We start from the raw sequence: 26438 nt of genomic DNA on the forward strand, positions 1-26438 counted from the left end.
TTTCACAAATTTTTATTAACAAACTGCAGTTTTGTTAAAAACATTGTGTATACAGAGGCAAGTCAGATTTCACATAAAATACAGCTCCTGAGTTATCATCAGACCAAATAAAGTACAATAAAGTGAGTAGTTAAAGTTAATACACATCAGTGCCTCAGGTTCACATGGAGGTTTAAGACTAACTATACAAATACCACAGCCTCAAGTTGAGCAAAAGGCATTAAATAAAAAGCCACAGCAGTGACTCACTCAGTCACATCCTGCTATGTAGAAAAAGAACTGCAAAAGTAACACACCTCACACAGGTACACATGGTCACTAGACTAAATCAACCAAAGGGATCAGCAATGCTGCTACTAACCTCCCCTATGGACTAGACAATGACCCAAGCACCCGTGGGGGCATGCTTTTAAGGCCATTTGCGGATGAATGACCCATGCTGTTTTCCCTCCTGCTGGAAACAATAGACACAATTCTCTGTTCCACCTGGCCACACATTGTTGGAGCTCCAGAGTAGTGCTTCTATATACATCTCCAGCAGTTCCAAGTATAGTGTTGCTCTCCACAAAAGCTACATGAAAGATATGGGCTCTTTGAACTAAGCGCAGACAGGAGGAAGAGAAATTGTCCACTCACAGAACCTCCAATACTGTATTGAAGAATCCATGCTCTTCTCATTCTCTATCTGCAAACCACTGTGAAATTCTTTTTTTGGCAGGCTGCAGTCACCACAAGCAGTCACTTGTCTGGCTGAGATAATGTGAAGTTTAAAAACAGTTCAGAACATTATAGAACTTACCGGTGGGTTGCAATCATAATGATATATTAGGCACTTAGCAAAGGCCAATAAAAAGAAGCAGGGTTTTAGTGAAGCCGCCATTGTGGAAGCAGACATTGTTTGAGTGGGCCAGTGTTAGATTGATCAGACACTGACTCAACAGGCTTAGGTGAAAACAGGAGCAGGCTTTAAGTAAGTTTCTATTATTTTTTTTCTCTTTCTTTGTCTATTAATACATACTGTAGCTAGTGCTGTGAGAATGGGTCCAGAGCTAATGGCTATATGAGATGTGGGAATTCTGAGAGACCTCCACTTTCCCTGATAACTACATCAGCACAAAATGCATCGACCTGTAGCTCATTAGAGACCATGAAAAAGAATTGGAACCGCAACTGAAAGATCTTTGGCTCTCACGGAGAAAAAGGTATTAGAAACTACAGGGAGGTAATCACTCACAGGGCACAGGTACCTGGGTGACTATCAAGAGAGGGAAAGGAAATAGTAAGCCAGTGCAGAGTGCCCTTGTGTCTACTCCCCTCACTAATAAGTACAGTGCTTTAGATACCGTTGGGGGAATAATCTACCAATAGGAAGCCATAGAGACAAGGTCTCTGGCACTGAGCCTGGCTTTGCAGCTGAGAAGGGAAAGGGGAGGAATGCAGTAGCGATAATGGATTCCATAGATAGAGAAGCAGGCAGGAGATTCTGTTGGCATGAATGATTACTCTTAGTAACACATGCTAGCTACGGCAGGAACACGATAATAGTATGGATGAATAAATGGATATGGAAGTGGTGCAGGATACAGGGTTTCAGATTTCTGGGATTATTGGGATCTCTTCTGGAGAAGATATGACCTAAACAAAAAAGACATGTTACACCTGAACTTCAGGGGGACCAATATTCTTGCAGGCAGGTTTGCTAGTGTTGATGGGGGGGGAGGGGGGTTTAACATAATTTGGCGGGGGTGTGGGAACAGAGTAATAGGGCGGAGGATGGGGCATTTAGTATGCAAGTACCATAGATGCTATGTGTAGTGAGACTATGAGGAAGGATAGAGCAAAATTGTAGTCAGTAGGATGAGTTAAAGTGTAACGGGGCAGGGATAAAATCAATAAGGGTGATTATCAATAAGGGTGAAGGTGTTATAATTGAATGCACACAATGTACGGAATAAGGTAGATGATCTCATAGTGCAGTTAGATATTGGTTGGTTGTGGGCATTGTGGATATCTCTGAGCTGTGGCTCAAAGATCATAGTTCGGAACTTAACATCCAACAATACACACTGTATCAATAGGACAGGCAGCTAGGTGGGGGTTGGGGGTGGGGTGATGGCTCTGTTGATAAAAAATGAAATTGTATCCTTAGAAAGAGTTGGCATGGGATCAGAAGATGTAGAATCTTTGAGAGAAGAATTAAACTGCAAACTGCAAGGGTAAACAGTTCTTACTGGAAACAGTAGCCAGGATGTGGGATATAAATTACAACGGGAGATAGAAAAGGCACATAAAAAGGGCAATCTTATGTTAGTCAAGACAGATTTCAATATGCAGGTAGATTGGGAAAATCGTGTTGGTGCTGGATCCCAAGAGAGGGAATTTGTAGAATGCCTATGAGAGGGCTTTTTAGAGTAGCTTGTGGTTCAGCCCACTAGGGGAAGGGCAATTCTAGATCAGGCGTTATGTAATGAAAAAGATTTAATGAGTAAGTTTCAGGTAAAGAAATCTTCAGGTAGCAGGATCATAATATGGTAGAATTCACTCTGCAGTTTGAAAAAGAGAAGCTAAAGTCAGATGTATCATTATTACAGTGGAATAAACAGATTTACAGAGACATGAGAGGATCTAGCCATAATTGATTGGAAGGGGGCACTAGCAGAGATGACGGCAAAACAGCAATTGCTGTAGTTTCTGGGAGCCATGTGGAAGGCACAGGATAAATACATCCCAAAGATGAAGTAGTATTCTAAAGGGAGGATGGCACTACTAAAGCTGACAAGAGAAGTCAAAGGCACCATAAAAGCAAAAGAGGGGGCATATAATATAGCAAAATTAGATATATAAAGAGTAAAAGAGAGGTGAGAGTGGATATCAGACAACTGAAAAATGACACTGGAGAAGTAGTAAGAACATATACCAGAAGACATAGGAGCAGAATTAGGCCATTTAGCCCAACCAGTCTGCTTCACCTTTCATTCAAGGCTGATCTTTCTTTCGTCCCCTCAGCCCCACTCCCTGACCTTCTCCCCATAACCTTTGATGCTGTGCCCAATCAATAACCTATCAATCTCTGCTTAAATACACTCAACAACCTGGTCTCCACAGCTGCATGTGGTACAAATTCCACAAATTCACCATTCTCTGCCTAAAGAAATTTCTCACATCTCTATTTAAAATGGATGCCCCTCTATCCTGAGGCTGTGCCCTCTTGTCCTAGACTGCCCCAGCATGGGAACATCCTTTCCACATCTACTTTGTCTAAGCCTTTCAACATTCGATTTAAGATCCCCCATCATCCTTCTAAATTCCAGTGAGTACAGATACAGAGCCATCAAATGTTCCTCATACAATGACCTTTTCATTCCCAGAATCATCCTTGTGAACATCCTCTGAACCCTCTCGATGCCAGCACATCTTTTCTTAGATAAGGAGCCCCAAACTGTTCACAACATTCAAGGTGAGGCCTCACCAGTGCCTTATGAAGCCTCAGCATCACATCCCTACTCTTGTATTCAAGACCTCTTAAAATGAATGCCAACATTGCATTTGCCTTCCTCACCACCAACTCAACCTGCAAGTTAACCTTTACGGTGTTCTGCACAAGGACTCCCAAGACCCTTTGCATCTCAGATTTTTGGATTTTCTCCATTTGGAAAATAGTCTTCACATTTATTTCTGCTACCAAAGTGCATGAACACGCATTTTCCAACCTCTTTCAGAACCCTAGGGTGCAGTTCATCTGGTCTGGGTGTTTTATGCATCTTTTAGGGTTTATAAGCTTTGTAAGCACCTTCTCCCTTGTAATAGTAACTGCACTCACTTCCTTCACACTCTTCAATACCTGACACACTGCTAGTGCCTTCCATAGTGAACACTGATACAAAATACTCAATTAGTTCATCTGCCATCTCCTTGACCCCCGTTATTATTTCTCCAGCCTCATTTTCTAGTGGTTCTATGTCCACTCTCATCCCTCTTTTATTTTTTTTATATATATTTGGAAAAGGTTTTCCTAATCCCATTTTTAGCTAACCTGCTTTAATCTTTTCCCTTCTAATGATTCTTTTAGTTGCCTTCTGTAGGTTTTTAAGAGCTTCCCAATTCTCTTTCATCCCACTAATTTTTGCTTTGTTCTATGCCCTCTCTTTTGCTTTTACATTAGCTTTGACCTCCCTTGGCTTGTATTATTTTGCTAATTGAGTATTTCTTTGTTTTTGGTATATATCCTGCACTTTCCTCATTTTCCCCCCAGAAACTCATGCCGTTGCTGCTCTGCTGTCAGCCCTGCCAGCGTCTCCTTCCAATTTACTTTGGCCAATTCTCTCTCATACCACTGTAATTCCTTTTACTCCACTGAAATACTGCTACATCAGACTTTATTTTCTCCCTGTCAAATTTCAAGTTGAACTCAATCATATTGTGATCACACCCTCCTAAACATTCCCATCTCCTAGTCCAATACAGCTGATCCCCTAGTAGGTTCAAGTACAAGCTGCTCTGAAAAGCCATCTCATAGGCATTCAACAAATTCACTCTCTTGAGATCCATTACCAACCTGATTTTCCTGATCTACTTGCATGGTAAAATCTTCCATACTATCATAACATTGTCCTTTTGATACACCTTTTCTAATTCTTGTTGTATTCTGTAGTCCACATCCCAGCTCCTGCTTGGAGGCCTGCACATGACTGCCATCAGGATCCTTTCTCCCTTGCAGTTTCTTAACTCAATCTACAAGGATTCAACATCTTCCAATCCTACATCACATCTTTCTAATGATTTGATGCCATTCCTTAACAGAAGAACAATAGTACCCCCTCCGCCTACCTTCCTATACCTCCAATACAATGTGTAAGTCAAGTAATTTTTTATTGTCATTTTGACCATAACTGCTGGTACGGTACACAGTAAAAACAAGATGGCGTTTTTCAGGACCACAGTGCTATATGAAACAAAACAAAAACTACACTGAACTACGTAAAACACAAAAACTACACTAGACTACAGACCTACCCAGAACTGCACAAAGTGCACAAAACAGTGCAGGCATTACAATAAATAATGAACAATAGGCACAGTAGAGGGCAGTAAGTTGGTGTCAGTCCAGACTCTGGGTATTGAGGAGTCCGATGGCTTGGGAGAAGAAACTGTTACATAGTCTGGTCATGAGAGCCCAAATGCTTCGGTGCCTTTTTCCAGATGGCAGGACGGAGAAGAGTTTGTATAAGGGGTGCATGGGGTCCTTCATATTGCTATTTGCTTTGCAGATGCAGCGTGTGATGTAAGTGTCTGTAACGGCGGGAAGAGAGACCCCTATGATCTTCTCAGCTGACCTCACTATCTCCTGCAGGGTCTTGCGATCCGAGATGGTGCAATTTCTGAACCAGGCAGTGATGCAGCTGCTCAGGATGCTCTCAATACAACCCCTGTAGAATGTGATGAGGATGGGGGTGGGGGGTAGGAGATGGACTTTTCTCAGCCTTTGCAGAAAGTAGAGATGCTGCTGGGCTTTCTTTGCTATGGAGCTGGTGTTGAGGGAGCAAGTGAGATTCTCTGCCAGATGAACACCAAGAAATCCAGTGATGGCCAATTCATACCCAACAATCCTGTAAAAGGGCAAAAAGATTATCTACCTTATTTCTTCTATTCTGCCCATTGAGATATAAAGCTTTGAGTACTGTATTTGCTACCCTTTTTGATTCTGTATCCCGAATGCACTGATACTTACCCAGCAGGCTGCAATTTTGTCCTATCATCTTCCTGCCCTTCCTAACAACATGTCTGCATGCTATCTTTGCTTTTTTATCACCCATCCTATCCAGAGTCCCTTATCTCCGCTTCCCAATCCCCCTGCCAAATTAGTTTAAACCTTCCCTAACAGTTCTAACAAACATGCCTGCGAGAATATTAATCATCTTCAGTTTGTAATGGAGGCAAAGAAATGGCAGATGAACTTAGTAAGTATTTTTCAATAGTGTTCACTTTGGAAGACATTACCATTATGCCAGAAATTCAAGTGTCAGGTTGGCAGAAGTGTGTGTAGTTGCTATTACCAAGATGAGGCTTGGGAAGCCAAAAGGTCTGAAGGAGGGCAAGTCATCTGGACCAGATGCACTACAGCCAATTGTTTTGAAAGAGATAACTGAAGGGATTGTGGAGACAGTAGTATGGATATTTCAAGATTCACCAGATTCTGAAACATTTCCAGAAGACTGGAAAATCGCAAATGTCACTCCACTCTTTAAAAAGGGAGAGAGACAGAAGAAAGGAAGCCCTACTCCAGTGGTTGGGGAGATGTTGGATTCCATTTTTAAGGATAAGGTTTGGAAGTACTAGGAAGTACATGATAAAATAGGTCAAAGTCAACATGGTTTCCTTAAAGGGAAATCTTGCCTGACAAGTCTGTTGAATTGTTTTTTTTTGATAGACGAAGGACAGTCTGGGGATGTTGTTCACTTGGATTTTCAGAAGGCCTTGGACAAGGTGCCACACATGAAGCTGTTTAACAAGATGAGGGCCCATAGTATTGCAGGGAAGATTTTAGCATAGATAGAAGATTGGTTGATGGGCAGTAGGCAGAGTGAGAATAAAGGGACCTTTTTCTGGTTGGCTGATGGTAACTAGTATTCTGCAGGGGTCAATGTCAGGACCAATCTTTTGCATGATACACGTCAATGATATGGATGACAGAATTGATGGCTTTGTGGCCTAGATTGTGGGTGATATGAAGTTAAGTGGAGACGCAGGTAGTGTTGAGGAAACAGGAAGTCAACAGAAAGACTTGAGGAAGATTGGCAGTATGGGCAAAGAAGTGACAGATGGAAAATATTATAGGAAAGTGAATGGTCATGCACTTGGTTAGAAGGAATAAAGGTGTAGTCTATTTTCTAAAAGGCCAAAAATTCAAAAATCAGAGATGCAAGGGGACTTGGGAGTCTTTGTGAAGGATTCTCTAAAAGTTAACTTGCGGACTGCATTGCTGGCAAGGGAAGCAGATGCAGTGTTAGCATTCATATCCAGAGGGTTACAATATAAAAGCAAGGATGTAAAGCTAAGGGTTTACAGGGCATTGGTCAGACCACATTTGAAGTATTGTGTGCAGTTTTGGACCTCGTATCTAAGAAAATATGTGCTGACATTGGAGAGGGTCCAGAGGAAGCCCACAAGAACGACCTTAGGAAGAAAAAGGTTAACATATGAGGAGGGTCGATGCTTCTGGGCCTGTATTCACCAGAGTTTAGAAAAATCAGGGGTGATCTCATTGAAACCTGTTGAATATTAAACATGTAGAGAGGATGTTTCCTATAGTGGGTGAATCTAAGACCAGAGGGCACAGCCTCAGAATAGAGAGGTATCCATTTAGAACAGAGGTGAGGTGGAATTTCTCTAGTCAGAAGGTGGTGAACCTGTGGAATTCATTGCCGCAGACAGCTGTGGAGGCCAAGTTATTTGGTATACTTGAAGCTGACATTCATTGGTTCTTGATCAGTCAAGGTGTCAAGGTTACCAGGAGAATGTGGTTGGCAGGGATAATAAAACAGCCGTGGTGAGATGGCAGAACACTTGATGTGCCGAATGGCCTAATTTTGCTCCTATACGTTATGGTATAAGTGTGTTACTGTGTTATACATTGAAAATGGGTGCATAGGTTCGCCTGCATTGCTACATAAAAGCTGCATGTATTATTGCTCAAGTGCTCATCCAAAAAAAAAAGCCAACTGAATGCCTTCAGGAAAGTTCATTTTATGTCATTGCGCCTTTAGTTCAAAATTTCATGATAACTCTGGGCTTCAACTAAGTGAGTTTAAGTGGCACAATACCAATCCATTATCTATTTTCACTTTTTTTATCCAAATTATGCTATTCTCCACACAACCAAATTCAACAAGATAAACTCTTCCCCTTCACAGAGTCTACAGCCTAAAGCCTAAAACTTTGAAAACCACTAAGTGTTTTTGGTATTCAAAAGGCTCTTTACATGTAAGACTGGAACATTTATTTATATTCGTACTAGCAACGCCATCTACCAGAACTTTGACTGGGCTGATAGCTTTTGCTCGGATCACCTTGCCAACTTCTGCTGGTTATAGCTTAATTTAAACAAAGACAAAGTCTCCCTAGCATTCTCACTCCTGAAGAAATGAGAGAATAAAAAAGGTTTTTTAAAAAAAAATTTAATAGTCTTCAAGTCAGTTTTTCCAATCAGTACAAATCAAATAATTAGAAATCCAATCAAAGTTGTAATCTGGGACACAACATCTGCTCAATAAGTCAACATTTACTTTTCTTACAACAAAATTGATTTGCTGAAAACAGAGCAAGTAGAACAAAATCTTTAAGCACCACTGAGAATTCTGAAATGGAACCAAATATTTACACATAATTGCACTGACTCACCACATTATTTTTTGTTCTACATTAGAGTAAATGGGACTTGCTTTTATTTAATCTCATTCTACAAAGTAAATTTGCTTTGAGTGATTCCATAATCCTGTATTTCCATTGCGGAGGAGGATTAGAAATACAAGCAGAAGGATGATAGGCTCACTTTGGACTCAATTATGGAGTTAACTGATAGTTGTGCAGAACCACTTATTATATCTACAGAATGACAATGACTCAGAGTTCATTTTGAATGCCATCAAAGATGTATTTTAGCCGGCCGGTGGTGTAGTGGTATCCACACTGGACTACGAGGCGAGTGGTCCTGGGTTTGAATCCAGCCAGCTCCTTGCACACTTTCCATCCGTGAAAGGTGGAGCATTGTGCAAGCAACTCAGCCTCATAAAAAATACAGACAAATGCTAAAGAAGCCGCAAGATTGCCCCTTGATGCGCTACAGCGTATGGAAAGGAACAACAGTAAAGATGCATTGCCTCATATTCAATTATGTGTTCACCTTTCCAATACTGGTAAGGACAGCTTTTGTCATGAGACCTGCTCTTTATTACACAAAATATGCCTACAATAAAGCCAAGATTGGTCTTAGGAGTTGGGTGAGGTTGGTTATGGCTGGCCTTTTAGCTGACCTTCAAAAGTGAAACCAGGAATTAGTAGGAAATTGAAAAGTTCCAGGGGCTAATCACTTGGAGCCATGTTTGGCAACTCCAACACAATGTCTCCCATGTGCATGTTGACTGTGAGTGTCAGTTATTATAGTAAATTTTATGAATTAACCAGCTGGAACCTTAACACCTGTCACAGAGACAACTGACACAAGTGGATTTCTCTCATCATTAATCTACAAATACATCCATGAATTGAGTTTCTTGGAACTATACAATTGTTCTATGATTTTATATCAATTAAAGCTATTTAATACACCGCTTACTTGAGAGAAATCCTACTCATTCTAGAATGAGAATAGACAGAGTGATACTGATTTATCAGGATCACTGAAGACACCAGCAGACCAGACACCTAAATTACCATCTTCAAAGTAATTTGGAAACTAAGAAACTAACAATTAAGATGTATCAGTCTTGTTTAAGTAATGGAACTGATTATCAGGAGCCAATGATAATATGTATACATGTATACAAGCAAGCATGTTATTTGGAACAGCAAGAAATTTTCACTGATAAATATCATCTATTTCTTTGAAAATAAAATTATAACTCCAATAAAAAACAAGGAAATACGAGGAATATACAAATTGCCCCCTCACCACCTTCCCCCCCCCCCCCCCGCACTTGCTTTGCCATTCAGTAAAACTATGCCTGGTTTTTTATATTGACACTATTTTCCTGTACTATTCCCATATCCTTAGATTCCCTTAATATCCAAAAGTCGAAGCATCTCTGTCAAGAATATCCTCACGACACAAGTCCTCCTGGGTAGACAATTCTAAAGATTCACCACTCTTTTCTCATCACAGTTACAAATAGCTGACCTGTTCTTTTGAAACTCTGACCCTCCAGGTGGTTAAAACTAGTTAAATACAGCAATTCAGGATTAAACTTCAACATGTTGATTGCTTCACAGTTCCACAACTCAATACTGACCTTCAATGCTGTTTGTTTTTTCTCCCTGTGACCACATTGATTGTTTCCGGGTGCACCAGTCTCCTCATAAATCCCAGAAAAAAATACAGGTTGATAGATTAATTGGCCAATTGCCGTTGGTGTATAGTTAAGAGGTGGTCGCTTGACTATATGGGAATGCATGGGGACCAATATGGACACGAGCAGGATTAGTACAAAAATAGAGCTTGAAGATTGCATAGAAATGATGGGCCAAGCAACCTGTTTCTTTGCTGCATCTCTCTATTATGGACAAATGAAGAATACCACAGGGCATCACAGTAAGAGCGACACAATGATAGCGTGGGGCATCTGAGGTCAAAGTTCAATTCCAGAGCTGTCTGTAAGAAGTTTTTAAGTTCTCCTTGTGACCACATGTATTTCCTCCAGGCGCTCCAGTTTCCTCCCACAGTGCAAAGATGTACCAGTTAGTAAGGTTAACTGGTCATTGTAAATTGTCCTGTGATTAGACTGGTGTTAAATAAGTTGGCTGGTGGGTGGAAGAATCTGTTCTGCCCTGTAATTCTAAATAAAATAAAGAGTAAAATAATCCCTATAGGCTGACATACCTGTTTCCTAGTTTCACTGCTTACCTTGAGTAATTGTACAATATTAGGTAACAATTCGCACTTTGACATTACTTCTACATCCAATGAGGAATGAAAATTGCAAACAATTCCACTATCTTCAGCATTGATTCTTTCCTCAACTACATTTTTTTTGTTTTTCTCCTCTCTCCACTAGGTTCTGTTGAAAAAAATCCCTCTGCTCTTTTAGTGTAGCCTTCAAAACTTGAGATTGCTCTTACATGCAAAGAACTCAATTGATATTTCTGCCATAATTGTCTGGGACAAGTGTTAAACGAATATTTTGTATTGCCTTCACAAAGATCTGACCACAGGCCTTATTATTACTTAAAAAACGCTTTGCAATTTAGACTAATGTTACTAATTTCTCAGAAACTGCAATAACATTTTCAGATCTCTGTAGTTTCCACTGTTTTCCTGGGTAGTATATGAATCTTGCTCTTGATATTTGTCATAAGTAGCATTTTTTCCTGCTTGTTTTATACTTCCTTGTCATTCAAATGCAGTAGTATGGGATGTTGTATCTTTATCATTCAGGTAAATATGTTTACTTACCAGGTGAACACTATTCCAAGACTGTCTTCACCATTTCAATATTGCACTTCTCTACAATCTAACTGGTGGTTCCTTTTCTTAATCAACTTCAAAAGAAATTAGCTTCTCCACAGTTGAGCATTTTACCTTCAATATGTCCCGGTCTTTATTTTCCTTAAGTACTTCAAACTAGATTATGTTGTGGCCATTGTTAGGTAAGTAACCTTCTCCAATAACCTCTAGCTTAACAGTAGCAGATACAATGCTCCTCTTGCTGCTGAAATATTTATCCTATATAATCTGTTAATGTCAAAGCTGTTTTTCAGTGGATGATAGAAGCTGAAAGGTCACATAAGGGAACATGATTTGGTTTATACACATGTACTCCAGGACAATCCAATCATGAGAGAACATACAATGCTTCCAAATCCAGCTTAAAACATAAAGTGGTTTTTATTCCTCAAACTTGGATCATCATGAATCACGAGTTTATAGGTGAAAATTATGCAATTTAAATGACTCTCAGGAATTTTTGTTGAATAAAATTTTCTATAGTATCCATAAGTACATTTGGATCTGCTGGGCAGACTTCAGTTTTCTGGACATGAATCTTGCCAATCCTCTGCAGCACAGTTTTGTGAACAGAAGGCAATGAGTTTAGGGAAATCAACATCTGCAGCTGATCGATTGGATGCTGGCCAATTTCCTTAACTCTCAAAGCCTGTAACACACCAGCTGTGAACTTACAAGGATGAGCTGTTGACGAAATAATAACTGGACAGCTTCGGTCTTGCTGACGATCTGCTACAACTTTTGCTACAGCCGTGTGTGGGTCCAAAATGTATCCTGCAGACTTATGCACTGAGTCTATAGCAGCCAAGCACTCTTCCTCTGAACACCAATCTGACACAAAGTTATGCTGAATTCTCCTCAGCAAAGTATCTGGCACCTGAAAGTGGTTCCTTTCGTCCAACTGCGAAAACAACTCCCTCACCAGCTGCCCGTCACCATGTGCAACAAGGTGTAAAAATCTCTCAAAATTTGAGGACCTGAGAATATCTAATCCTGGAGATAAGGAAGTTGTTACAGTTCTATACCTCAAATTATATTTGCCTGTTTTTATGAAATTGGTCAGAGCATTATTTTGATTTGAAGCACAAATAAATTTTCGAATTGGAATCCCCATGCATTTTGCATATACTGCTGCCAACATGTTGCTAAAGTTCCCTGTGGGAATGCAAACATCAACTGCATCTCCAAAAGCAATTATGCCTTGCTTGATTAGATCAAGATAGGCAGAAGCATGATAGATTACCTGTGGCAGCAGACAAGCCCAGTTTATTGAGTTTGCAGTGCTCAGAGCTGACCCATATTCAACTGCCAGAAAGCCAGTGTAATTGGAATTTGTGAGAATCTGTTTCATGGTTGTCTGACAGAATTCAAAGTTAGACTTGACACCTACTGTCTTTACATTTTCCCCTTCATAACTAATCATCTGTTCCTTCTGAAGCGGACTAATTCCCTCTTCGGGAAAAAATATAAGAACTGATATTCTCTGCTTGTCGTTATCACTGAGACAACTGATACCATCCAGAACAGCACTCCCTGTATCCCCAGATGTAGCCATTAGAATCAAGTAACTGCAAGTCCTAGGCATACAATAAGCAAATAGCTGTGGCATCATTTGCAAAGCAAAATCTTTGAAGGATGCTGTGGGCCCATGGAATAATTCAAGAAGAAACAGATTATCAGTCAAATGTCTGATCGGTGCAATGCTGTTACATGTAAAGTTCTGTCCATAAGCTCTCTTCACCATCTTTTGCAACTGAATAGGTGGCACATCATCAGGGTGCACACTCCTCTCCAGAAGGACCTGAGCCCGCTCAGTATAAGGTGCCTCAACCAGCCTTTGCCACTCTCCAACCGTTATTTCTGGAAGTGAATCCGCAGGGACATAGAGACCGCCATCCAAAGCCAAGCCTTCAATAAGAACATCAGTGAAGGTGCTGGGATCTTTCATTAACTCAGGGGTTTTAGCTATACTCCTTGTGGAAATAAATGCACTAGCGCCTTGATGTCTCTTCAAGGCATCAAGAACTTTTTCAGCAACAGCTTCTGATGTATCACCAAAATGACACAGAATCCGTATGTCATACCACTTGTGGTAAAATTGTTGTCTACACTGAAGAAATTCTTGTACTGGAACGCCAGGCCTCAGCCCAACAATATGATCTATCTTCATCCTTTCGAGTCTTTCAAGTAAATCTTCAAGAGGTACATCAAGAAAAATAATGATCCCATTCTTTTTTATGTGGTACATACTCTGGGGGTGCATTGGATTGGACGCAGTAAGAGTAATAATGCTTCTAGTTATTGATAAGCTCTTAAGTATTTCACCCTCCTCTTGCAAAAATAATTCATCACCAATCTGCTGAAGCTTCTGATTCACACTCATATGCCAGGTTTTTTCAAGTATTTCAGCAATATCTATCACAGGACAGCCTGTCAACAGGCCAAGAATGACCCCCACTCTTGTCTTCCTTGCACCAGGAGCACCCAGAAGAACAATATTTTTTTCATCCACCAGTGAACAAAGTGTGGACAGCAACGACACAGGATGTTTATAATGTGGGAGTGTCCTTAAACATGATAAAACACACCTCGTATTCTCTGAAACTAAAGATCGGTCATACACATTCATGTAAAAACGTCTCTGTGTCAGGTAACATGCACCTGTAGAAATCAGCCTAGACATCATGACCTTCTGTCCAAGGAGACATTACCTAAAAAAGAAAAAATTGTTTTAAAATATTAATCATTAAACACCCCCCAAAACAGAAAATAATTAACAACATAGACTAATTTGTACTATTTTAAACATTCATCACCTTTTTTTCTATTTTGTTTTTTTTTACTAAGTTGGATATTTCAATTGTATAACCCCACAATAGTTAAAATTCAGGTAATATATACCTGTAGAAATCAGCTTAGACATCATGACCTTCTGTCCAATAAGGGACAGAGGTGGGGTAGTATTGGGTTGTAAGACTGTGTCCCAAAATTCCATGGTAGCCTTGACAATTTGCAAGAATCCAGCTTTGAAAATTTGCAGAACAGAGCAAAAGCTGTATCATTGCAAATAGTTCAGAAAAACTTGGAAAGGAAATGCTGTTGTTAGAGGTTTATAATTATCAAATTTATTTTAAAATATAATCAGTTAAAAACATCTAAAAAAAATTAAACCCGATTTAAAAAGAAACATACTTTCCCTTTTCCTTTCTTCCCCACAGCCAAACAACCTGCATTAGAATCAACGTGGTTGATATTCTTTCACAAATCTAACTTAATACTGGACCCAAAAGGCACTTCCTTATTGTCGTGTCAGGTAACCTGAGCAAACCTCTGGACTTCATGTAGAATAAGGTATTGAATACCAGCTGTAAGTATCGAAAAGTATTTTTGTTCCCTTACTCAATTTGTCTATACTTGTATGAATCTTGGTTACTTCATCTTAAATTTAGCAATTCCTGATAGCTATGCAAGAACTATCAATATTAATCAGCAAAGTCCAGACTAATGTTGTCTCTGCAATATATTATCTGCAAAAAAAAACAGCTATTTCTTGGAAAGAACTGTATTATAAGTAAGAGCCAGCTACTGAAAACATATAATTAAGCTGATAAAATATGGAGATCACAAGTGTACTAACAAAGGACTTACTTGGCCAAGCCTTCCACCAAGCTTTTTGAAAAAAAAGCACGTCGTCACAGAAGGTATTTGCAGTGACGTACCAATATTAAAAACCTTTCATATCACCACCAATAATGTAATTTATGAATCTGAATATGGATGGAATCTCCAGTGCTCACACAATTCTTTCCGAATCCAAGACTAGATTTTAAATGATGCATGAATCATACAACAAATTTGAGACTATTGGCTGCCAATTACTGTCAATCTCTGCACAAGTGTTTGAAATTACTTCACTGGAATGGACGTGCTGGAGGTGACAAGTGGCTAAATGCACATACATTTGACATTTGCAATCAAATGTGAATTTCTTTACCACATTGACCAATAGGGAGGTGAGGTAAGTTCATCTTTAAGATATGTTCATAACTACAAAATGAAATTCACGTTTTTTTTTAATCAAAGGAACAGAGCAATTTAATGAAATGTCATGGTCTGGTCACTCACCTAACATAAACTACTCCAAGGAATTGGGTGTAACAATCTAGGCTGACTAAAGTTATCCAAAGACTATCCAAAGTTCTAAGTAAATTTATCAAAGTATATATGTCACCATCTAGAAACCCGAGATTCATTTTCATGTGAGCATACTCAATAAATCCATAATAAAATAAGGATTCTATTAGAATAAGCACCAACTTGGGCACTGAACCAGCAAGCAAATACAAAAAGAAGGGTTGAATGAATAAATAAATTGATAAATAAGTAAATTAAATCAATAAATAGCCAAGAAAGCGAGCAATAAATATACAGAACATTTCATATAGAACACTTGAAAGTCCTTGAGCCCTTGAAAGTGAGTCTATAGATGTAGGAAAATTTCATTGATAGGGCAAGTGGAGTGAAGTTATCCCCTTTGGTTTAAGAGCCCGATGGTAAAGGGGTAACTATGGTTCCTGTACCTGCTAGTGTGGGTCCTGAGGCTCCCATACCTTCTTCCTGATGGCAGCAGCAAGAAGAGAGCATGACCTGTGTGGTGGGGGTCACTGATGATGGGTGCCAATTTCCTGCGACTATGCTTTGTGTAGATGTGCTCAATAGTGGGGGAGGGCTTTACCTATGATGGACTGAGCCGTATCCACTACTTTTTGTAAGACGTTTTTTGTTCAAGGGTATTGGTGTTTCCATACCAGGCTGTGTTGCACTCGGTCAATACACTCTCCAGTGCACATCTATAGCAGTTTGTCAAAGTTTTAGGTGTCATGCTGAATCTTCGCCAACTCTGAGAGGTGCCGCAATCCTTTCTTTGCATGTAACAGTAGGCTTTCCTTAGCTTAATATAATAGTAGTCTAGTGTGTTGGGACCTCTGATGCTACAGGTTATATGCTGATGGGAATTGAGCAGGATTTTCTTCAAACAAGCCTGGCTAAAGTCCCTAACTATGATTTAAAATGTATCGTGATGGTCTGGGTCTGGTTTGGAGATGACATCATGCAGTATGTCAATGTTTGATTATATTTGGCCACTGGTGGTATGTAAACTATGGTCAAGATTATAGAGAAATAGAATGGGCAGTATTTGATTATTAGGTGTTGAAGGTCAGGGGAACATGAGTTAGACAAAACTGCTACATCAGAGCACCAGAGAGAGTTTAATCATCTAACATGCCTTTTCCAATCAGCAGTTCGGTCCATCCTGTGAACTGAGAATCCTTCATGTCTGATCACCATATCTGGCATTCTGGGAGTAAGCCATATCTCAGTCAAACAGAACACAACATCTTTCATTTCCCTCCAATACAGCAATCATGCCCTCAGATCCTCAGTTTTGTTCTGCAATGACTGTGTATTTACTAACAAGATGCTGTGTAGAGGAGGCCTCATCCCTCTGTGTTTCAGCCTGGCTTGAAGCTCCCCCACCACCTCCAGCCATGGCAACGAACCTTCCTCCACACCTGCTTGCTTGAAAGTTAAGTCTGCTGAGTCCCTCACAAGATGGTGAAATCTGTTGATTAAGTCAATTTAAAAGTACACTGGTGAAAGGGCAATTACATGTTGCGGATTGCAGTGAGAATAATTCAAAGGAGGTATATTTAGAAATATTGCACATAACCCACATTGCCATGGTTCATCGGCACCTTGTTCTTCTTCTTCTGTGATCCCAAGTTTGAGCTGAATCATTAAACATGACCTCTGCAGCACTCTTACAAGAACAGAAGACTGTCTCATGGTATTTCCCAGAAAAGGAGTTGAATTTCTGGGCACTATACAATTCTCAACAAACTCACTTAAGGACGGATCACTTGTTTACTATCATTTTGTTGGCTGAAACTGAGGTATGACAGTTATATCAAATCACGACTACATCAACCAAAATTTATATGTTTATTAAGAATTTTACCAGAGTCAGTGAATATTTAGTTGCGTTCAACCAAAAGTTTGAAGTGAAAATTTACAGGAAGCTTTTTAGTTTTTAAAATCAGCAAGCACCTTTGCTTTTACTGGAGATTGTTTTTAAAGAATGAGCTAACTGGAAGAGCAAGCACTGTGGTAGAATATATAAAGAATAAATAGAGGATATGGAAATTAATCAAGTTTTCTGGGAGTGAATAGTACAGACTACAAAACACCTGTTCCTGATAATGGTTGCCAACTTTAATTGGAGCTATTTCCTGAAGCTTCAGCACATAATGCATTACTTCCAACCAACTAACTTCAAAGTAATTTTCTCCCAACACTTTTACAGTACCCAAACTAAATACTGGAGAAACACACACAAAATGCAGGAGGAACTCAGAAGGCCAGGCAGCAGCTATAGAGCTGATGTTTCAAGCCAAGACCCTTCTAAATCCTGGATATTTCTGAATCAACCTTGACATATGGTAATCCCATCTTTCTTTTTCCATGTACCCATCAGAGGCAGATACACAGAATATATGGGTGGAGGGGGGAGAAATTCAAATGGAATTACAGGGATCTTCTTTCCACAGTGAGTGGTAAGTACCTAGAATTTACTGCCTGATAGAATAGTTGCAACTGCATCATTGGCAGCATTTATGTGTCTAGATGTCTAAAAGTCTATGGACCAAGTGCTGGGCGATGGAGTTAACAGGGAAGGGTATCCACTGGTCAGCCTGTTCCCATGTGGTGTAATTGTGTAATTCCATGAGAAAGAGGGAAAAATAGATTTCTGTTGCAGAGGTGGCAGGGAAAGGGGTGGATTGAATAAAAGGAATCTCTCTGGTAGCTTAGGTCCAGGGTTGTTATGGGGATATGCTGTTGGGGAAGTTATCTGGTTGACAGTGGTTTAAGGCAGCTAGGGAGAGAACACGAAAACAAAAATAAAAACTGCATAACATAGAGCTGCACGTAATGCCAAAAAGGTTAGGTGATGCTAGTGGAGAAAGAAAATCTGAACCAACATTACCAATAATGATGTAAAACAGAGAAAACAAGGTCACAAAGTTATAAAACAAGAAAACAAAGTTATAGGATTTAATATCATCCACAAGGTTATAACATACCCAGAAGAAAGCTAAAATACTGTAAGTTAATTTTACACTGATCCTCACTTAAAAGTGTATAGGCTATAAGTGGATCAATCAGTGTGGGAATGGGTTAGAAAAATAGTAATGCAGTTATTAGGAAGCTCTGGACTGAACACAAGCTAATTCTACATTAGGTTATCAGTAATACTGGCACAGAATTAAAGAGATCATACAATTTTATTTTGTTTGTCGAATGCAGAGGAGACTACATTGTCAGCAGCAATTACAGTACACTAGATTGGAAGAAATGCAGGCAATCATTGTCTCATTTGTTTTGATATCAGAATGGTGGAAAGGCAAGAGGTAAAGGAAACGGTATTGTATCTCTTGAAGTTGCTTGAGAAAGTGCCATCAGAAGGGAAGTAACTGGTGATGATAGAAGATTGGACAAGGGAATTGTGAAGGGAACATTCCTTTGGAATGCTTGGAAAGAAAGGGAAGATGTATCTGGTGCTGGAGTCATATTGAAGGTGGCAGAAATTGTGAGGGAGATCTGTTGAATATACACTAGATGTGATAGAAAGCAAGGAATAGGAAATTTTATCCTAGCTTTATCCAGTAGGAAAGGGGTTGAAAGATGTCATGTGGGAAATAGATGAGAATATAGTCGAGCTTTCTGTCAACTCTGGTTACCTTGTCATTTATCTCACAGCTGATGGATGACTGGGCACTGCCATATACATTCAGTTCTGACACTAGGAATTAGACAAAGGTTTAAAGCACTTCAGTGTTCTGACAAAAAGATTAAAAAACAGTATAAAATTGAAAAATCTTTCCTCTGACCCTCACAGCATAAAGATTGTACTCTGTTCAATGTTACAGAATTAATTTTCAAACTTATAGTTGACACTTCAATAAAACCTGAAACATGGGCTGAATAAAAGGTTATAATGTATGGTTACTGTGACTCATTAAAACAAAAGCATCCAGGTTTATATTCAAGAAATGTATCAGGCAAGGGAAAACCACAAATTTGCCTCATCCAGATTTCCAGCAATCCTAGTTCCGACACCACCTGCTGTTGACACCAACACTGCAAAATGAAAATTGATAGCATCTTTCAACTCTGTTATATTAACATTTACAGGAATGATTTGAGCCAGCAGTTACAACTTGCTCGAATCATTCCGATAAACGTTCTGTTAGTTTCTTTGTGTGTGGGAGTGAGCTTGGTTTTTTTCGGAGGGGTCGATGATCCTGTTCCATTTTGTACAAAGGGAGGGGTTTTGGGGGTTAATCATGTTACCGTTCCTTTTTGTGCAGGAGGAGGAGAAGTGGGTTTGATGTTTCTCTCTGAATGACTTTCATGCTCTTTCTTTGTTTCGTGGCTATCTGGAGAAGATGAATTTCAGAGTTGCATATGGATATATGCTTTGATAATAAATGAACCTTTGAACTTCAAATCCCAAATAATGCTGCCTGGCAATCACTTCTGGAAATCCCTCTAACATGATCCTGGGGATAAAAGATATTTTTAACTACTTTAGAATTAAATTAACCAATGACTCATTTAATAGGCTAATTAACTATGATTATTATGAATAATTCACACTGCCTTCTTAAAATTGGTTCACTTTTTTTATATCTCTGAGTGCAGTTTGTTGTGTATTTAAAAGATTAACCTTCTGCATAAAATGCAAAGACCATCTTAAATAAGATTGATTTTTCTTTTTACATCTCATTAGTATTTCATTTGGAAATGAAAATTAGTTTTAAAAGATAATTACTATGTTAGTAAAGCTGTGCTTGGATTTGCCAGAGAATTAATTCTCAGCACACAATGGTTACTACAATCCAAAATAATTAGATGCCAAAATACTTTCTTTAAAGACAGTAAGTTGTCAGTGGACCTCTTAGTACTTGCACTCCTAAAACTGCTACTAAAATAATGTAGCACAGTTCTACTTGCTGATTTCTTGCCATTCCATTAGAAAGAATCATATGTGCAAAATTTGCATTATTCACAGAACTTACTTTCAAAATTGGAGGAAAATATGACCTTAAAAATTGTGAATGCATCAAATAGTTGACCTGATTTGGGATAACTTTGGCTTCAGACAGCACCTTGAAGATGAGAAAGGTGAGTTCACTTCTGATATCTTTTCATCTCATGCCCAGCATGATACAGCTTGATTTGCTCTGATTTCACTCTGTTATTTTTGTATCTTGAGTGTATTTTATTTCTTTTCATATTCTGTGACAAATGGACTTGTATAACTTAGCTTTCTTTTTTTCTTTATTCTCCCACTGGAATTCTTTTACATTGGAATTTATATTTCCTTTGTCCACATACCAAGTACATGTTTTTTCCTTAAATTTCAAATCTGTCTTGCTCATTCAATCCTGGCAAGTTATTTCTGGTCTGTTCTTGCATTTTAGTTTAATACATTTTCCTACACTCCATTAATCACTGTTCGAATGGCTCTTGCTGTTGTTGTACATCTCTGTATGTCAGAGAATTGTTCCAGTTTAATTTCCCGGATTCTAGTCCCATCCCCCTAAAATTATGTCTTTTCCAATATATTGATGATACAAAAGTTAGTGGTGTTGCAGATAACGGAGGAAGATTATCAAAAGCTACATCAGAATACAGAGCAGATGGAAAGCTAGGTAAAGTGTTGACAGATTCAATTTAATCTCAAACAAGTGCAATGTGATGCATTTTGGGAAGTCAAAAAGGGCATATTTAGCAAATGGTAGGGTGCTAAGGAATGTTGATGTTGGGTTTCAAGGACTTATGGATTTGAACGCGGCAAAAAAAAAGGAAGATATGGTAATAGAGAGGTGGCATGTGTTCTTTCATCAGCCAGGACACTAAATATTAAAGTTAGAATATTATGCTGACTTACTGGTTCGTGTGCACTTCTGGTTACCTACAAAGGAGGTGTTTGGACTAGAGAGAGTACAGAGGAGATACACCAGCATATTGCCTGGATTGAGGACTTCAGTTGCAAGGAGAGACTGGTTTCATTATGTTTTGTTTTCAGTGGAAGCTGTGAAGTGACCTGACAAATACATATAAAATTAGAGGCATGAATTGGTTAGATTTTCCCCCACATTGTAGAAGCATCAAAAACAAGGCATAGGTTTAAGATCTGCTTAAGGAGCTTTAAAGGCACAGTAACGTAGCAGTTAGTACATTGCTTTATGGTACCAGCTTACACTGTTTAGGGTTCAATTCCTGCCACTATCTGCAGGAAGTTTATATGTTCTCCCTGTGATGGCACAGACTTCCCCAAATGCTTCCACATTCTACAGGTTCAGGTGAGTGACTTGTGGCTATGCACAGTTGGCATCAGAAGTGTGGTGACAGTGGCCAAGGATGCCTTCCACAATGCTTGGTGATTTGATTGACACAAACGATACAGTTCACTCTGTGTTTCAATGTACATGGAACAAATAAAGCTTTTAATTTATTTTTAAGGAAATTTGAGGATTTTTAAAATTTCAATAGAGAGTGGTTGATACCTTAAATTTGCTCCCAGAGATGAATCAGATAGTATCACTATATTTAAGAGATATCTAGACAGGAAATGAAATAGGCTAGGTATTAAAAGATACATAACTAATGTGGGCAAATAGAACAAAATGGATGCAGTAGTTCAAATGGTCCATTTTTGTGTGTTACAACTCTATGACTTAATAGCCTTTGTCTCATTGCTTACTTCATTTTCATGCAAATGCATTACTGTAAAACAAGTACAGAGAGCGGTAAATGTATTAAAAGAACAATAAAGCTAAATTTCACTGACAATGTATCAACTTAAAATGGTAAATACAAGCCCAGGAATCACTATACCATATCATTTAATAGACAGAGACCCACTTGCATCCATTTTCAAATAAAGAGACTAGATGATATTGGTAGAAATTTAGCACTACCCATGTACGCTTATAAAATGATTTAATGTACTTAAACTGCACATAATCAGACTAACAACCTGAACCTCACAATTTTGTGTGACACTTGGGTCCAAAGTCATGATTAGATAATTAAATGTTATTTATTTAGATAATATGATAATAGTCAATGTACAAGCATCACTAGAAACAATTCTCTAAATATATATTCAAACATCTATTCACCAAGGGAAAAACATTTAAATTCTCCTTCTTCAGCCAAACAATAATTCCCATAATATACCATCTGGAAGAGGAGGTAAAGATAGCAAGCAGCAGGCTCCAGGAAGGCAGAAACAGACGGGCAAAATTGGCAAACATGACAGGAGAAATTTAATACACAGCAATGTGACTGACAGGAATAATGAGCTATAATAGAAGCTAAATATTAGAATTGTAAAAGAGATAATTTAAAAAGAAACCCCCTAGGCTTACATAATGAAGTTAGGCTTTGACAGATCATAGATAGTGTGTGTGATTCTTGGGGATGCAAAAAAAAATAAATGATCCTGCTTTTCAGTGCATAGATTAGGACTCAAGTGAAGAAATATCCATTTCTTTGCACTACCCTTTTAAAAACCCATTTAAAGTATTGAAGAATTACTGGAATAGGACCAGATATGGAAAAACCAGGAACTTGGAAGGAATGTGGAAACATGGTTGTATTAAAGTTGATGAAAGAACATATTTCAACAGCATAAAGATCTAAGACCCATAATCTGCCACCCCTTTTTGACCCGATTTGTACTAGACAGCTTACAATGCCTTAAAGATGTTAATAGCCTTCAAGAAATTCAGTAATGATTTGTAAACTAATGTACAAAATTTAACAATCATAACATTCAAAATGTTTAACACATAACTTCAAAAATTAATGTTACAACATGAAGATGTTAAGGGCCTGATACAACCACATTATGATTAAAAATTAGTTAAGTCCTTTTATATATAAAAAAAATTGAGTCAACTGTGATTCCACTCCCAATGTAAATTGTAATAGAACACCAATATTATTGAATATCACAGAATGAAAAAGCTGTCCTTATGAGGGAAAGGTAGGATGAGTAGAGGCAAAGAAATAAAAGAGGTGGATAAAAAAAATAAGGGGGTCTTGGGAGTAGAGATAGCAGCATGATGAACACAAGCACTTCATCAGATAGCCTCACCATTTTCCTTCACCTTCCCAATTCCTCACAATTTACAACACATTTAATTTCTAACATTTCCAAGTTTGAATGATAAGTAATTGCAAACACGAGGAAATCTGCAGATGCTAGAAATTCAAGCAACACACTCAAAATGCTGGTGGAACACAGCAGGCCAAGCAGCACCTATAAGGAGAAGCACTGTCGACGTTTTGGGTCCTGACGAAGGATCTCGACCCGAAACGTCGACAGTGCTTCTCCTTATAGATGCTGCCTGGCCTGCTGAGTTTCACCAGCATTTTGTGTGTGTTGCTTGATAAGTAATTGACTCTGTCAAGAGGCAGTAGTAGTCGGTTAGCCGGTAATAATTAATTACTAACCTGTATGTAACTAATTGCCTAATTATAGCTAGTTCTTATTGACAAGTAGATCAGTAGAAAGTGAGCTGATAGCAGACAATGGCAAATTGCTATCATATTTAGTAATTACTGAGCAACAGATCATCTGCTGGAAGAAGCTAACTACTGAGTTTGAGATGGTAATTACCAAAACAGCAGGTTATTTCCCAGAAGCAGGTAGTTAACAGATTAGTTAATAGTTTTTACTTAATTAGTTTCATAAGTAGTCATATTGTGGAGTTGATTAGCAGAGTAGCTGATTTATTGATAGTACCTGTTATGCATTATGTATTTAGCAGACAGTTATTAACTATTGAGCAATTAATAAATGTGGAGCAGTAAATAGCCTATAGGTATTTAATTAATGAAAGGTTAATGAATTGGCTTTACTGATTTATGCACAATAATGACAGATTACACGGTAATTAGCAGGTGGTTTATCGATGAACGATAGGTACATAATTAATAACAGCACATTATGTAATTACTTAACAGCTACTTAGGTGGGAGCAGTTACCTAACGTCAAACTTTTAGTTAGGCCATAGAACTACTAATTAAGCTAGTAAGGATACAGACTATTTAGGAGCTAACAGCTATCAATTAGTTAGTGCGGTGTATTAGCACATAGTAGTTAATTGCTGAACACTAGCTAGTTACCAGTTACCAGCCAGCGATGAATTCGAGCGCCCTGGGGAAACCGGTAGGCCGCGGAAGTAAAACTCGAAGTTGCTGCGAAAAACAGAACGGCCTGGCGGGGATCCTCCTCGCAGCAGGTCGCGGCCGGGTGGCGGGCTTCGGGCTTCGGGCTCCGCGCCGGCCGGAGTTGTCGCCGGCCCGGCCGCACCGTGGAGCCTCAGGCCGACTCGCGGTGCACTTCCTGGCCGGCGCTGACAGGCGGCTCGTTTTTTATTCCCATAGTTCTCTCTCTCCCGCCGATCATTAATCTTCAACAACATTATTTGCCTTTCCCTTCCATTTAATACCATCATTCGGTTACTTAATTCGCCATGGTCCGTTCACCTTCTCAGACATATCGCTTCCATTGCTCGATGGAATATACATCTGTTTAAAACGGATTGAAACCTCATCAAATGTCTGTTACTGCTCATCTATTTTCTATTCTTTAACTCTACTTTCCCCGTTTCGTTGTCCAACTGTGGCGCATTGCTTTTATTAAGATAAAGGCGCTGAATTTGGTCCTAAATTTATAATATCTTAATAAGATCACTGTGCCTTTATCATTTATCATTGGAGAATCTGTCCTGAAATTGCGGAAAACAGTCGTCTGAAACTATGTATAGATTTAAGGTGAGGGGAGAAAGATTTAAAAAAGATCCAAGGGGCAAGTTTTTCCTCGGAGAATGGTGGGTACATGGAATGAGCCGGTGGTGGGGTGGATGCAATTATATTTGGACATGGATAAGGTTTGAAGGGATATGGGTCAAATACAGGCAAATGGGACTAGTACGTGGGTATCTTGGTGTGTGTGGATGAATTGAACAGTAGAGCCTATTTCCATGCTGTATGACTCTAAATCGCTATGATTTTCTAAGAAACTGTGCCAAGTATATTCTATCAATACCAATTCAGTCTGTAAAGTCATTGAGTTGTGTGGCATAGAAATGGGCCCTTGGCTTACCATGTTCATTTTAATTTCTATGTCCATCTATACTGGGTGCCCAAAATGATTCATCCATTCATGTTGCAGAAACTTTTCAAAGTAAGTTTATTATCAAAGTACTTGTATGTCATCATATACAACCCTGAGATTGATTTTCTTGCATAAATCCAATAACCATAATAGAATCAATGAAAGACTGCACCAACAGTGTGCAAAGGACAACTCGTCCAACTCCCAAGCTAAACTGTGTAAGTTTGTGATATGGAATAAAATTTCAATCTCACAATTTATGCGGAGACAAGAAATAAATAAATAAATAAATCCGATTTTCTATATTTTCACTTGCGTTTCTTGATATACACACAGATGATGTTTACAAAAAATCACATGGGCTATTTTGTAGGAACGTAATTTCTTTATAACAGAGGGTCCATGTTAGATATTTAATATTTCAGTAATATTTCAGTACTGTTGTAAATATATTATTTAAGTGTTCTTTGTTGATTACTGTACATAATTCATTATGGGTTGTACCTGAATGGTGTCAAGTTAGGAAAAGGGGAAGTACAACGAGATCTAGGTGTCCTTGTTCATCAGTCACTGAAAGTAAGCATACAGGTACAGCAGGCAGTGAAGAAAGCTAATGGCATGTTGGCTTTCATAACAAGGGGAGTTGAGTATAGAAGCAAAGAGGTCCTTCTGCAGTTGTACAGTGCCCTGGTGAGACCACACCTGGAGTATTGTGTTCAGTTTTGGTATCCAAAGTTAAGGAAGGACATTCTTGCTATTGAGGGAGTGCAGCGTAGGTTCACAAGGTTAATTCCTGGGATGGTGAGACTGTCATATGTTGAAAGATTGGAGCGACTGGGCTTGTATACACTGGAATTTAGAAGGATGAGAGGGGATCTGATTGAAACATATAAGATTATTAAGGGATTGGACACGCTAGATGCAGGAAACATGTTCCTGATGTTGGGGGAGTCCAGAACCAG

At 38.9% G+C, this 26438-nt stretch overlaps 1 protein-coding gene across 9 annotated transcripts; it reads right to left on the reverse strand.

The window, feature by feature from the left end:
• LOC132395444 (threonine synthase-like 1) lies at positions 1-25618 on the reverse strand. Of its 9 annotated transcripts, none has more exons than XM_059972064.1 (4): positions 24490-24947; positions 21231-21386; positions 19015-19076; positions 1-13926 (listed from the first exon to the last, which is right to left on the reverse strand). In XM_059972064.1, the coding sequence occupies exon 4, from the start codon at positions 13899-13901 to the stop codon at positions 11655-11657; it is 2247 nt and encodes a 748-aa protein (XP_059828047.1). In that variant the 5' UTR covers positions 13902-13926; positions 19015-19076; positions 21231-21386; positions 24490-24947; the 3' UTR covers positions 1-11654. The 9 variants fall into 9 exon arrangements, with proteins under 9 accessions (XP_059828047.1, XP_059828045.1, XP_059828052.1 ...); XM_059972062.1 differs by having other exon boundaries at positions 24483-24947; XM_059972069.1 differs by lacking the exons at positions 19015-19076; positions 21231-21386 and adding an exon at positions 16692-16838.
• Positions 25619-26438: the final 820 nt, after the last annotated feature.

The sequence above is a fragment of the Hypanus sabinus genome, chromosome 6, assembly GCF_030144855.1.
Source record: "Hypanus sabinus isolate sHypSab1 chromosome 6, sHypSab1.hap1, whole genome shotgun sequence".
Classification (NCBI taxonomy): domain Eukaryota; kingdom Metazoa; phylum Chordata; class Chondrichthyes; order Myliobatiformes; family Dasyatidae; genus Hypanus; species Hypanus sabinus.

Excerpts from the sequence above, each read along its gene's own strand:
- LOC132395444 (XM_059972063.1), bottom strand. The coding sequence starts at position 13,901 with ATGATGTCTAGGCTGATTTCTACAGGTGCATGTTACCTGACACAGAGA.